At 36.7% G+C, this 11,884-nt stretch overlaps 1 protein-coding gene across 2 annotated transcripts; it reads right to left on the bottom strand.

The window, feature by feature from the left end:
• Nucleotides 1–230: 230 nt before the first annotated feature.
• Nucleotides 231–11,146, bottom strand: LOC148847284 (AT-hook motif nuclear-localized protein 1-like). 2 transcript variants are annotated; one of them, XR_016101362.1, is made up of 6 exons: nucleotides 9,335–9,905; nucleotides 8,758–8,825; nucleotides 8,466–8,597; nucleotides 4,324–4,488; nucleotides 2,985–3,363; nucleotides 231–637 (listed from the first exon to the last, which is right to left on the bottom strand). XR_016101362.1 is itself a non-coding variant. In XM_088952210.1 (6 exons), exons 2-6 carry the CDS (start codon nucleotides 9,690–9,692, stop codon nucleotides 3,040–3,042), a joined length of 1,047 nt encoding a protein of 348 aa, XP_088808336.1. In that variant the 5' UTR covers nucleotides 9,693–9,738; nucleotides 11,080–11,146; the 3' UTR covers nucleotides 2,756–3,039. The 2 variants fall into 2 exon arrangements, 1 of the variants encoding a protein (XP_088808336.1); XM_088952210.1 differs by lacking the exon at nucleotides 231–637 and adding an exon at nucleotides 11,080–11,146 and having other exon boundaries at nucleotides 2,756–3,363; nucleotides 9,335–9,738.
• Nucleotides 11,147–11,884: the final 738 nt, after the last annotated feature.

Genomic DNA, 11,884 nt, shown 5'->3' with positions numbered 1-11,884 from the left:
GTCAGAAATTACATTCTTCTGGTTTCTACCTACTCTCCCATGCGTTTGCACTACTGCAAATGAAATTGCAGTGCAAACAATTGGAGGCTGAGGCTGCGTTTGTTTGTGATACAAGCAATGTATCTCCCCTGATTTGACATTCAAAAATGCAATAATTAAAAGGTCAAAAATATGTGTTTTTGAAATTTTTGTATTAGTGTGATCATTTTTTTATACACATTTGTGCTCTTCCAATAATTAGTGCATTTGATCAAAAGGTTAAGGCATTTTAATGATGGGTCCATGTTTTGCACCAATTTCAACCAAACAGAAAGAATATAAAAAACGGGTTACACAATAAACCCACATTCTTGAACCGAAAATAAGGTATTTATGCAAAATAAATATTCATTTAGATCGCAACCAAAAAAAAAATAAAGAATGCTGGCCCGGTCACGTTTATAAACCCTACGAAGCAGCAACCCATTCAAGTCAAGAACGAGCAGTTTCTTTCTAGGACCAATACTCAGTCAGTTTCTCCTAACAAATGCCACCATCGCTCCTTCATCTTTGTCATCATCATCACTCTCACTCTCACGAAGGACCAACTTTTGTATCAAGCTACTAATCTGCTCCAAATTTTCCATCGATTGCGCTTCTGGAATTAAGAGGAAAATATGATATAATCAAGTTGGGTTGATAACTGAACAGTCAGAAAACCAAAAGTCTCGTCAATACTTCAGCCATTAATACATTTGCACAACAAAACCGCCACTAGTTAAGCTTTGCGTGATGATATTGAGTAATGGCATGGACCAACGTTCAGTGTCTCTTCAACAGAATTGTACGAGAGATTGAATATGATTGAAACAAGAGAGAGAGAGAGAGAGAATAATGCAGATGTGCATTTACCAGTAGAATCAAGGTTTCTGGTTCCATAAAATTTTGGCATTAGCTCTGTTGAATAATATAAGATTTTTCAAAATTTAAACCGTTATTTATTTAAACATTATTTAGTTTAGATTGATATCCCTACATTTAACTACAGTTATCCCATTTGACGATGTGGAAGCTTACGCCTATCATATTTTTGGAGCATTTAGGCTGAGTTTGATTTATAATTGAATAGCTCAAACTTTATTCAAAACCTGTACAGGGGCTTTTCATTTGAATCAAGAAACTAAAATAAAATTTGGTTTGTTATTAGACTCAGTTTGGAAGGAGTACAAATACAAATATACATACAAAATCAGTTTGGAAGGGGTACAAAATACAAATGCAAATATGTACAGCCTAAATACATACAAAATATATGGTTTTGCACTCTACATATTTGCACTTGTACTCCTTCCAAACTTGGCCTAAGGTTTTACATTCTACATATTTGTATTTGTACTCCATTCAAACTGAGCCTAAAAGATATGAGTAAACTTTTTTACCTGAACTTAATTAGGCATCATCATCCTAACAAGGAAGGTAGGTAGGATCCATGCAAAGACATGTCCAAGTAGGGATGTATTTTTTCTAGTAAGCAAGTGGGCTATGCAACACAACGGGATTCTCTGCAAGCAAAAACAACTCTGTAAAAGCATGGGAATCCAGCCACATATTGGAAGCATCTCCTCGTGAATTTATATATATATATATTGTGTGTGTGTGTGTGTGGAAGATATTTCCACTGTACAGATGAATGTTATATGAACAAAGTTTTTGCTTGCAAGAGATTTTGGACTTACGCAACAGGGTAGCACTCCCAAACCCCTTGATGAAGGTGGAATTAGATTGCAAGTCTCCACTACAACCAACTAGAGACCCAGCAAACTGGTAACTTCAACTAGAAAGCACATTTTCTGTGATTGTGATCGCCATTCCCCACCCCCTAGCCCATTACAATGTGTCAAATTAAATACGGATTTAGATTGGAGAAGACCTAACCCTTAACCGGACTTGTTGGTTTCAGCTTTTCTTTCACTTTTTTCTTCTTTTTTATAAACAAAACAATTCATTAGCTAAATGATGAAAGAAGATTTGAAATTGCCTTCTTTTTTTTTTTTATTTTTTTTCAGAGCAGTATGTTTTTTCTTTAAATGAAAACCTGAGACCATGTCTAATATAGACTTTCATGAATCTACAACAAATGAAAAATATTTACAATGAAATATTCATGTAACTTCTATGGCAAGTGGCGTGGTGACATTGAAAATTTTGTGGACGTAACCTTCACCAAGAATTGGGCTTGGGTTGGAATCGGTTGTGACTATAGAGTCAGGTCTGATTCATTTATTCTATTTTATTTGCTCAGGTTCAATTCTTTCAAATTAGTCAACCCGGTCAGTTAAACCATTTGAAAATTAGGTTCAGGTGACCAAGCTTGTACTTAACCCAATCCACTAATACCCCTATGACCAGATCATATGTTGTGAAGATTTAATATTCTTCTTTATTGATTGTGATACATAGATCTTTGGAGAACTCTACTTTTTCAATATGATCCAGAAATAAGATCAACATGTATTGCATCCTGTTATACCAAGAATATAAATGTATCGCCCCGATACCAGTAGAAACTAATTTCCCACCCAGAATGCAGAGGGTACTGCAATAGTCCACTCAAGATGGGAAACTAGCTTTTAAGAGGTGTGTAGTAAACTTAGCTAGTCTTTTTTTTCTTGGTTAAGGCCCTTTCCTAAAACAGTGCACCCGTTCAGAGATTTAGATCAGTTGCAGCCAGACAGCATGAATTTCTTCTTAAGAAATTAAATTTCATATCAAAATCTGAATTAGAATATTTCCATCAAAATTTTGCAAATTTCTGGTATTAATATCCATTAGCATCAAATTTTCCATGCACATATACTCTTCAATTCTCTAAGCAGGAACCCCTTCATGTCATAGATGGAAAACAGAATCAATAAGAAAATCACAAGAAGTTCTCTTTAGTTTTGGAGACTTAGGCAGAAATGTTACAACAATGATAAAATGTACTTCTAGCAAGCCTCATTTACCTGTTCTTCCAGCCTCCAGAAGCACCTAGCCCATGAGAAAAACCATCTTCATGTGCTATTCCCCTGGAACAGACACATTAATGTCTGGAGATTGTTTCTGTTCCAAGGTTGACTCAGAGCCATGCCAACCACCACTTCGGAAAGTAGAGTTTGTGGTCGGGTTACTGCTCACACTGTTCTCTGCTTCTCCATGGCTTTGTTCTGGTAATGTAGATGTTGGGGTGACACAGGTATCATCATCAGGTGTTACTTGAGAGATCGGTCTTGCTGCTGTGACAACATCTGGGCCACCTGGAACTGGGGAAACCATTGAAGGTTCTAGAAGGTGCCTCCGCTTGTGGGCTTTGTAACTGTTTGGCATGAAACTCCCCACCACAACCTGGTAAAACAAAATCATGAATTTTACAGTTCTTTCCAAGCTGATGGTAGCAATAGTTCAACAACTGTTTTAGCACCCTCTACTCATTAAGACAGTATATTGGCCAGACCAAGCTCTATTCCTCATTAAGCCAGGTATGACCCATCCAAGTCCTGATTTTGAGGGGTACTGACATGAGTTTCTAATACAAGTTCCTTCCAGTTAATCATTGCAAAGCCTCATGAATAAGTTAACAACTTGACCAATCGGTGAAGTCTTTAACATACAGAATTATGTAGTGGGGAATATATTCACTCACTGTCTCTGATAGTGGCAGGTTGCTGTTTGTTGTACCAAGGCAAGCTGAAGTAAAACATTAAAAGAACACTTCTGACCTCAAACCTGAACACGGTTATATAATCCTAACCATGTGATTTGTCATTTCATCTTGAAGATCAAAATAAATACAGCAAATAGTCCGGGGAAAGAGAACAGGTCTCTTTCTCCTGAGACATCTCTCAGGTGGGACAGAGAATGACAGGTGCCATAGTCCTATAGCATTAGAACTTACAAGCAGCCTAATGAATCATTAATAAACAATCCTCAACTTGGACCGTAGATTTCCCTTACCTTTTATGTCATTTAGTTGACAAAATTATTACCTACTATAGCCTTGTCAATGGTATTCAATATATGCTTCAGTTGAGTTTCTCTCTGTCCACTACAACTTGGTACAGTTCCAAAGTGTATACATATGTTTTTGGTTAGCACTTGTCCTGCTGTTACTAGGTTTAAGTGACTGGTATATTTTGAAGATCTAAAAGTAAAACAGTGTTACATTTTGGGATCACAGAAAGCTGTTATTTGTGCAGAACAATAGGCCACTTAAATATCCTTGCCGGGACAATTACATTTGGAAATGCTAAGAACTGGGGTATTCCATCACTCTATTTGTAAAGGTATAACAAGACAAGGCCTTACCTGGATTGGGCTAGCAGCCATTAATAAACCTGCTACTCCCCCACCAATCACACGTCCATCAGGACCTGCCAGTGAAACACTTATTCCACCAGTTCTACCACGTATTCCACCACCAATGTCAGTGATTGCATAGGACCCAGTCAAGGACAATATCTCGAAGCGGCCCTGCATTAGAAAACAAGTTAAACAGCTTATTCTCTTCCATAAGACATCAACAAAAAGGAAGGAGTTAATTCATTTTGAAGTAAAGAAACCATGAATTATAATCAAACAGATTTGAGAATTTAATTCATTTTCTATTAGGGGGTTCAAATAGCATACTAGATAAACCTTGCTTCCTTATCTAAGTTTACTCATTAAGATTCCACTATTTTCAGAATGTTTGCCAAGTATATACACCCGCAGGCTCTGGGTTCCCTTTCTTGTGTACATATTGTGTCCATTGCTTGGTGTGATGGTAAAATCTCGATCAGGAAAATGTGAGAATGTGGGTTTTAGTCTGAGAGTGGCCACTTTGTGCAAAAAATGCCAAAGGTTAGGACCATATCCAGTCTACCCCTCCCACCTTAGATGGTTGCGACCAACATTGGGTAATTGCCTTCATACTAGCAATTATACCCATATCTGTGACCAGTATCTTAGGAAATGGAGGATTGTATCCTCATTTCCCATATCCATGCCCAATTTGGTATCTGCATCTTGGGACATCATAGCAATGCAGCCTTCCACCATAAGTAATTTCTACTTTCAGTAACAAAACTATACCGAATATGGATCCCTCTCCAGCCAAGGTGCAGTGGCACAGGAGTGACAGCTAGAACAGCAAGTCAGCAAATATCAAGCATAGTTTTGAGGCTATAAGAAGGATGCATGATAAATGTCAGTTGATACTGCCAAGATGACTTTAGTTGTTTAATGGCACAGTCTGAAGACAAGAAGACAAAGTTTCTGCCTACTACATCATATTTACCACCTTAACTTGGTTTATCTCAAAGAATATAAAGATATCAAAACCTGCAATTGACAAAATGAGCAAAATAGATGCAATTTTGGATAAACAAATATTTCCTTAATGTGCTCTACAAAACCATCTTGGGACATCATAGCAATGCAGCCTTCCACCATAAGTAATTTCTACTTTCAGTAACAAAACTATACCGAATATGGATCCCTCTCCCAGCCAAGGTGCAGTGGCACAGGAGTGACAGCTAGAACAGCAAGTCAGCAAATATCAAGCATAGTTTTGAGGCTATAAGAAGGATGCATGATAAATGTCAGTTGATACTGCCAAGATGGCTTTAGTTGTTTAATGGCACAGTCTGAAGACAAGAAGACAAAGTTTCTGCCTACTACATCATATTTACCACCTTAACTTGGTTTATCTCAAAGAATACAAAGATATCAAAACCTGCAATTGACAAAATGAGCAAAATAGATGCAATTTTGGATAAACAAATATTTCCTTAATGTGCTCTACAAAACCATCTATTCAAGTTGCCAACTTCCACACATCTTATAACTTCTAGGCCTATCTCTATATTCCCAGATTCACATTAAATTCTAACATCGATCCTCCTAGTATATTTCAAAAATTCTCATGTCAACTGTTTATTTTGTGAATGTGCGGTTTCTTGACAGTCCAACATTCTTTCCAAAAATTGTGGCTATTTTTATAGTTATACATGAAAATTTTGCTTTGGTTTGCTTGTAAGTGTTAGCATCACTCTAGGAGGCTCATCTTAACTTCATCAACTGCATTGTAATTTTAATGAATCATCCTATTCAATTTATCAGTTTTCATGTTTAATCAGTATATATAAAAAGTCACTTTGGGGGTACTCATGCTAGATTGGTCTTAATTGTCCATTGGCTTGTTGTCATATTTATCTTTAAATGTCTACTCCATAACTTTGTTTTCTTAACATACCTGAAGAAGTTTTTTATTTTAATCATCCCAGTATTGCTTCTTGCATGGACTTTCCAAAATAAATGATGTATCCATGTCAGATATAGTCAGAGTCCAATTCTCCACATAATCTGGAGGGCACTTCTACATAACCTTTCCTTTTTGTCTCCTACCTTATTTGATATAAATGAACAGCTAACATACAATATGGATGCCAGTTTCATATCAGACATTACTTAACAATGGCAGCATTTTTTTTTTTGCAGGTATACAATGCTAAAATTCAAAAAATATGAACTATTTTAATAGAATACAGTTTTTCCATAGATGTGTCTGCAAGTCCATCTTTTCCCACCTTGCTGAGTCAAATTCTTGGACACGCGTCGGCTTCCAACTCCCACATCTGTGTCCATGCAATACTTTATCATCCATGCATACTGTAATTTCGCATTTCTCCCTCTCTTGCCTTATATGTCAGAACTGTAATCAGCAGATAACATATTCTAGCTGACCTACACTTGCAAATGCCAAGTTAAATCATCCATGATCAATGCAGAAAGAAATGGGCTGAACACTCATCCCATATAGGGTTAAGTAAATATCAGCAGCCAATCTCCATTGCACAAGGAAAAAATTATCACTTTATGTGATAATCTTGGCACATTCACTCTCCCAGAATTTCCCAAAGTGGTTCAAGTTTGGCCCCATGGTAATAGATGAAATTTCATGTCTTCTCTGTTCTTGTTTATAGGCTATCATCATCATCATAGCCTTGTCCAACTATTGTGGGCCTTTAAATCATATCTCACTACTTCAGCCCATGTACTCTTTCATAATCCTATGATATATAAAATCGTCGAACAATTTTTTCAAGCAGAATAAGCAATTTCCTCTCATGCATTTCCAAGATTGGGGATACCATCTGGTCTGAAATCATTTTCTGACTCTCATCTTCATTATCAGATCAAGTTAAAAGCATCCCATAGGCTTAACTTTACTCGAGTTAAGTGCTTTGAATCAACCCCGTATTGTATTACATCTATCAAACATGATTGAGATCCTCATTATAAGTTTATGTCGCAGTCTCCTGCCAAATCATTTCATGATAAGACCAACTTTCCCTGGTCTTTCATTGTTATTTGTTGGTCCGTTTTGAAAGATCAGAACAACCTCATATATCAACATGACTACCCCACCAAAGATAAATTTCTCCATGAGATCTTGGATCCTTTATGTTTTTGGTCTTCCACTTGCTTAGACTCTTTAGTGCATTAGGGGGCAGACTATTGTAGAGTTTGCTCTTAGAGAAGAAAAAGGTACTTTGACAGTTTTATTTTGGTATGAAGATTTTGTTTATAATGACATGTTGTGTGCTCTCATACTCTGGTCTTTCTTTAACTGGCTTGATAGTTTTATTGGAGATTCTTCCCCCAGTTATTTACATAATACATCATCTTGACATTTCAAAAGTGAACACAGAAAAAAATAAATATCATTCCTCTTCTCTAACTTATTTTAAATTCATTAAATTAAATGTTATATCTATGAAATGCAGGGTATTTAGAATCTTTTTGAGCTTCTATGTCATAGTACAAGTTTCCCTAACAGGAACCAAAGTTTTTTTTTTTTTCACTGGAAGGCAAAGTAGATAGTCCAATGACCTTTTACAAAACCATTTGTCTGGATGTGAAACTGTACCCGTGATATAAATTGATGACACTCATCATTGTTTTCAGAATAAACCTACAAAAAGGTATATCTTAATTGAGTCATTTACAGCAAATTACACTTGTGTCAGTTGAATATCTAGTTCTTTTTCCATATAAACATATGGTTCTTTGTTGTTGTATGTAATTATTATATTTTTTTTTGTTTTAATCTATTTTCCTTTGCAAAATGAACGCCAAAGGCTAAGCCTTGGCATTTTGGAGGTCCTTGAACAAGCTTATGCCATTGCCTTTTGAAAAACTGCTCCTATGGACTATTATAAAACATAAACTCGTACATAAAATACTAGGATTCATTACTGTTACAGTAAAAAGAAACAGGATATTAAGTACACAAGCATAGATACTATGAAACTAAATCTCCTTAAGTAGATTGTACAAAATAAAAAGGAAAGATGAGATCTTTGATATGTGCATCCTATTCAAAGAAATAGATTTGCTAACAATTTCAAACAAGTTCAGGAAGAAAAAGGGAAACAATAACCAAAAAGAACTGGTTGAGATCATGCCTCATATGTCAAAATACCACCAGAAGAACCAGGCTGGCGAATTGTAACATTCGAAACAGCTCCATTGGCTGAGAGAATGCAAATGGCCCGAGGACCCTTGTGAGAAAATGAGAATATCCTTGCTGCAACATCCTACAAATTACGAAGTAGTATCCTGTCATGCAATCTAAACATGCACAAATTCTATACATGATCTTTTATCCCAAAGTATTAAAATTTGATGAGTAAAGAATGAAAAAATATCAACATACAAGGGTGCCATGTAAACTGGCTTTCCCAACTGATATATTACCTCCCCTGTATTTATGGTAATCACATGTGGTGTGAAGCTTCCTCCAGCCGTATTTGCAATCAGCTCACCTTCACAGTCAAAGACTCTCTATGTAAGAAGAACTAAGTTATATTTGATTAAAACATCCTAATCTAACCTAAATAAAGGTTCTTCTACTGGAGAACAAATATTTAAATGAATTGACCATCCATCTCTTGAAAAATGAAAAGATTTAGACCTTTCCAAGAAAACCCAGTAGATGTTTCTTCACATTATTTCATCACCAGTAACAAAAGCTTTCTAATCAATAAATTCACCAAGTTGTTTTATATTCCCGATTCGTCTAATTATCAGTGACAAATAACTTTCTCCCACAGATAGCAATCAGAAAAACTCTTCTTAATTCTTTTGTTGTTGTTATTGTTGTGTGTCTGGGTGTGTAAGACCCAAATCAATTTATTCCCTTCTTTATTGTGCTTTCTTAAACTAAGATCCAATTAAAATCATTTCTATCACTTAAAACAGAATTTAATCAACTATACAGAATAAAACATGAGGAAAATTCCCACATGTTCTCTTTGGCTTTTCCTTGACTCACCTAAAGAAGCAAGTATTTGCCGGTTGCCGGAACCCGGTGGCCGCCCTCTATTCCGCCTAGAAAAGTCGGAGGGAGATGAAGAGTAGCCCGGTGAGAGAGCCAAAGCTATGCTCCCGTCCGAGCCATACTTCCTTGGTCTCCCTCTCTTCTTTTTGCCCAGCATGTCCATCCCTACAGCTCCTCCTCCAAGGCTTCTCTCCATACTCATGCTTACTGCCATGTTCATCACTTGTGGCACCACCCCACCTTGCGAAGCTCCCACCGCTCCCGCTCCTGGTTCGCCTCCACTCACCGGAGACTCAGCCTCCGCGTTAGTGTTAGCCGGAGAGCCAGAGACAGTGCTCTCTCTCCCTTCCATGCATGTACTTCTATTATCTTTCAACAAAATCAAGCTAGAAGAGAAACTACTAGGTGAAACAAAGGATAATAAGATCAGAATTGAAGCTGAGAATCAAAGAGCAGGAAGGGAAGAAGGGAATGGAGAAATGAGAAGCAGCATTTCTTTTTTGAAATCGGAACGTTCCTCTGCAACTCGCGCCAGAACCAATTTGTTAGAAGTAAACTAAAAACCAACAGCTCTTTTGCTTACAATGTTATAAAAAGCCGTTTTATCCAATACCGGAAATACCCTTATAAATTCAAAAAAGGACACAATTTAACTTATTAGCCAATTATAGAAAAATAATAAAAGATTTTTAATCTGTTGAGCAGTTCAAGCTCATTCTCACATAATCAAATTCAGGTTTGTGTGTGAATATATACACACACATTTCCTTTGCAATTAACAGCATTTCATCCTTAGATTTATAATTGAAAATACTAAAAAAATTGAGCAATTAAGAGTATAATATACACTGATATGTTGTAATATGTTAAACCCTTTTCTAAAAAAAAACTTTGAACTATGGTCATATGTAAATTTGTTTTCATCAACCATATATACTATGATTCCTCTTCAAAATGGGTTTTCCCTTAATACAGCACACGATATAAAATCAAAATAAACTTGCTCAAATTACTTTGTACATGTTCAGGTCCAAGGATCACTTAGAATATTGTTTTTCTCTTTCAATTAAGGCTAAGTTTGACTATCCAGAAACTGAGAGAGAAAATTCTAAAATTTTCAAGAAAATCCCAAAACAAACCATTGGTTGGACAAAGAAAGTGGGTGAGACCCACAACAGGATTTTTCCTATTTTCAAAAGTTCTCTTTTAAATGGAAGTTAATTTTTCTACACAAAGTTATCTGAAAATGCAGGAAATTTTAGTGCAGACTGCAAAGTGGATAAAATGGGGGATTGGGAATGGGGACCATTCCTTTTCTAAATTTCTTTTCTTTCCAATCAAATGCCTTTGAGAAAACAAAGTCTTTCTTTGTTTTTTTTTTTTTATTTTCTCTGATTTTCTCTTAGTTTCTTTCACTAATTCGCCTTTCTTACATTCCCTTGGCAACCATACCTAACCAAATTAAACGTCCAGTAAAATCCCCATTTAATTCTGCTTCCCACTAAAACTCTCATATTTACTTCTGATATTAATTTCTTAAAAAATAAAAACTGTTGTATGAGACCACAAGTTCATCAGAATTTGGTAAAAATTTTAATGCCGACTGCATGTAACCTTCCTCCTTTATCCGGGCCAGGGACTGGTAGCGTAAGACAAGCTCATACCGGCGGAATTCAATATGAAACTACAAAATACAGAAAAAAAAAAAAGAGAGGACTAAAATGGAAACATCTACTGACCTCTAGGGTATAATTGTAAAAGCAGTCAATAATTTCCCTCACTGGAAGTCTTCACACCGCCCTAATAAACAACCGAGAAGCCAAAAAAGCGGTTTTATAGAACCCTAAAAACCAGCGTTTGGACAACCCAGTCAACTGGTGCCCTGCTGTAAAAGCTAAAACCCCCCATAAAATAATCAATTATTATATTAACCAAATGTCCAAATCCCGAAACTTCTGGTTTATTTTTGAACCCTACTTAAACCCCGATTTTTTCCCTTTTTCAGGAAAACCAAATAAAGGAGATGAAACAATAAAATAAAAAGAAAAAAAAAAAACGCTTCTCTCTGCCAAAGCAAACAACGGTTTAAAAGCTGTCGGGAAGACCGTTGACGGCCCGGAGTCCGGACCCAAAAACACCTTCGTGGCCGTCCCTGCTGACGTGGCCTTTTGTCAGTACTCAGTACTCAGTAGTCAGAACTATATATTCCAAATGTACGTTCTTCCTTCCATTCCACTGCCTTCCGCCAGGCCCGGAACCCCATAAGCCACGTCACGCCTGTAAAAAGTGGAAACGTATGACGTGGTAATTAGATTATTAACAAGATGACACATCAGCATTCAAACTACCACCCAACTACGTCATTGGGCCCTCCGAACTCCGAAGTCACACTAACTGTCACCGAGAAGTGACGACAGCTGACAGGTTTTCTATGGATGGGACAACTTCTTGCTCGCCGCTGCTGTATTAAATGCTAATGGGCCAGTGGGTCAGACCAAAAAAGTGAGGCCCACTTGAGATAACCCTGAAGTGAATTCACGCGGC

This window comes from Nelumbo lutea, chromosome 6, assembly GCF_056320005.1.
Source record: "Nelumbo lutea isolate HS-2025 chromosome 6, American lotus-T2T, whole genome shotgun sequence".
NCBI classification, from domain to species: domain Eukaryota; kingdom Viridiplantae; phylum Streptophyta; class Magnoliopsida; order Proteales; family Nelumbonaceae; genus Nelumbo; species Nelumbo lutea.
This window is presented reverse-complemented; position numbering and strand designations above follow the sequence as displayed.

Coding starts and splice junctions, on each gene's coding strand:
- LOC148847284 (XM_088952210.1), bottom strand. CDS start 9,692: ATGGAAGGGAGAGAGAGCACTGTCTCTGGCTCTCCGGCTAACACTAAC. Junction 8,826..9,334: donor GCAAATACTTGCTTCTTTAG/GTGAGTCAAGGA, acceptor TTGACTGTGAAG/GTGAGCTGATTGCAAATACG. Junction 3,364..4,323: donor TGGCTGCTAGCCCAATCCAG/GTAAGGCCTTGT, acceptor TTGTTTTACCAG/GTTGTGGTGGGGAGTTTCAT.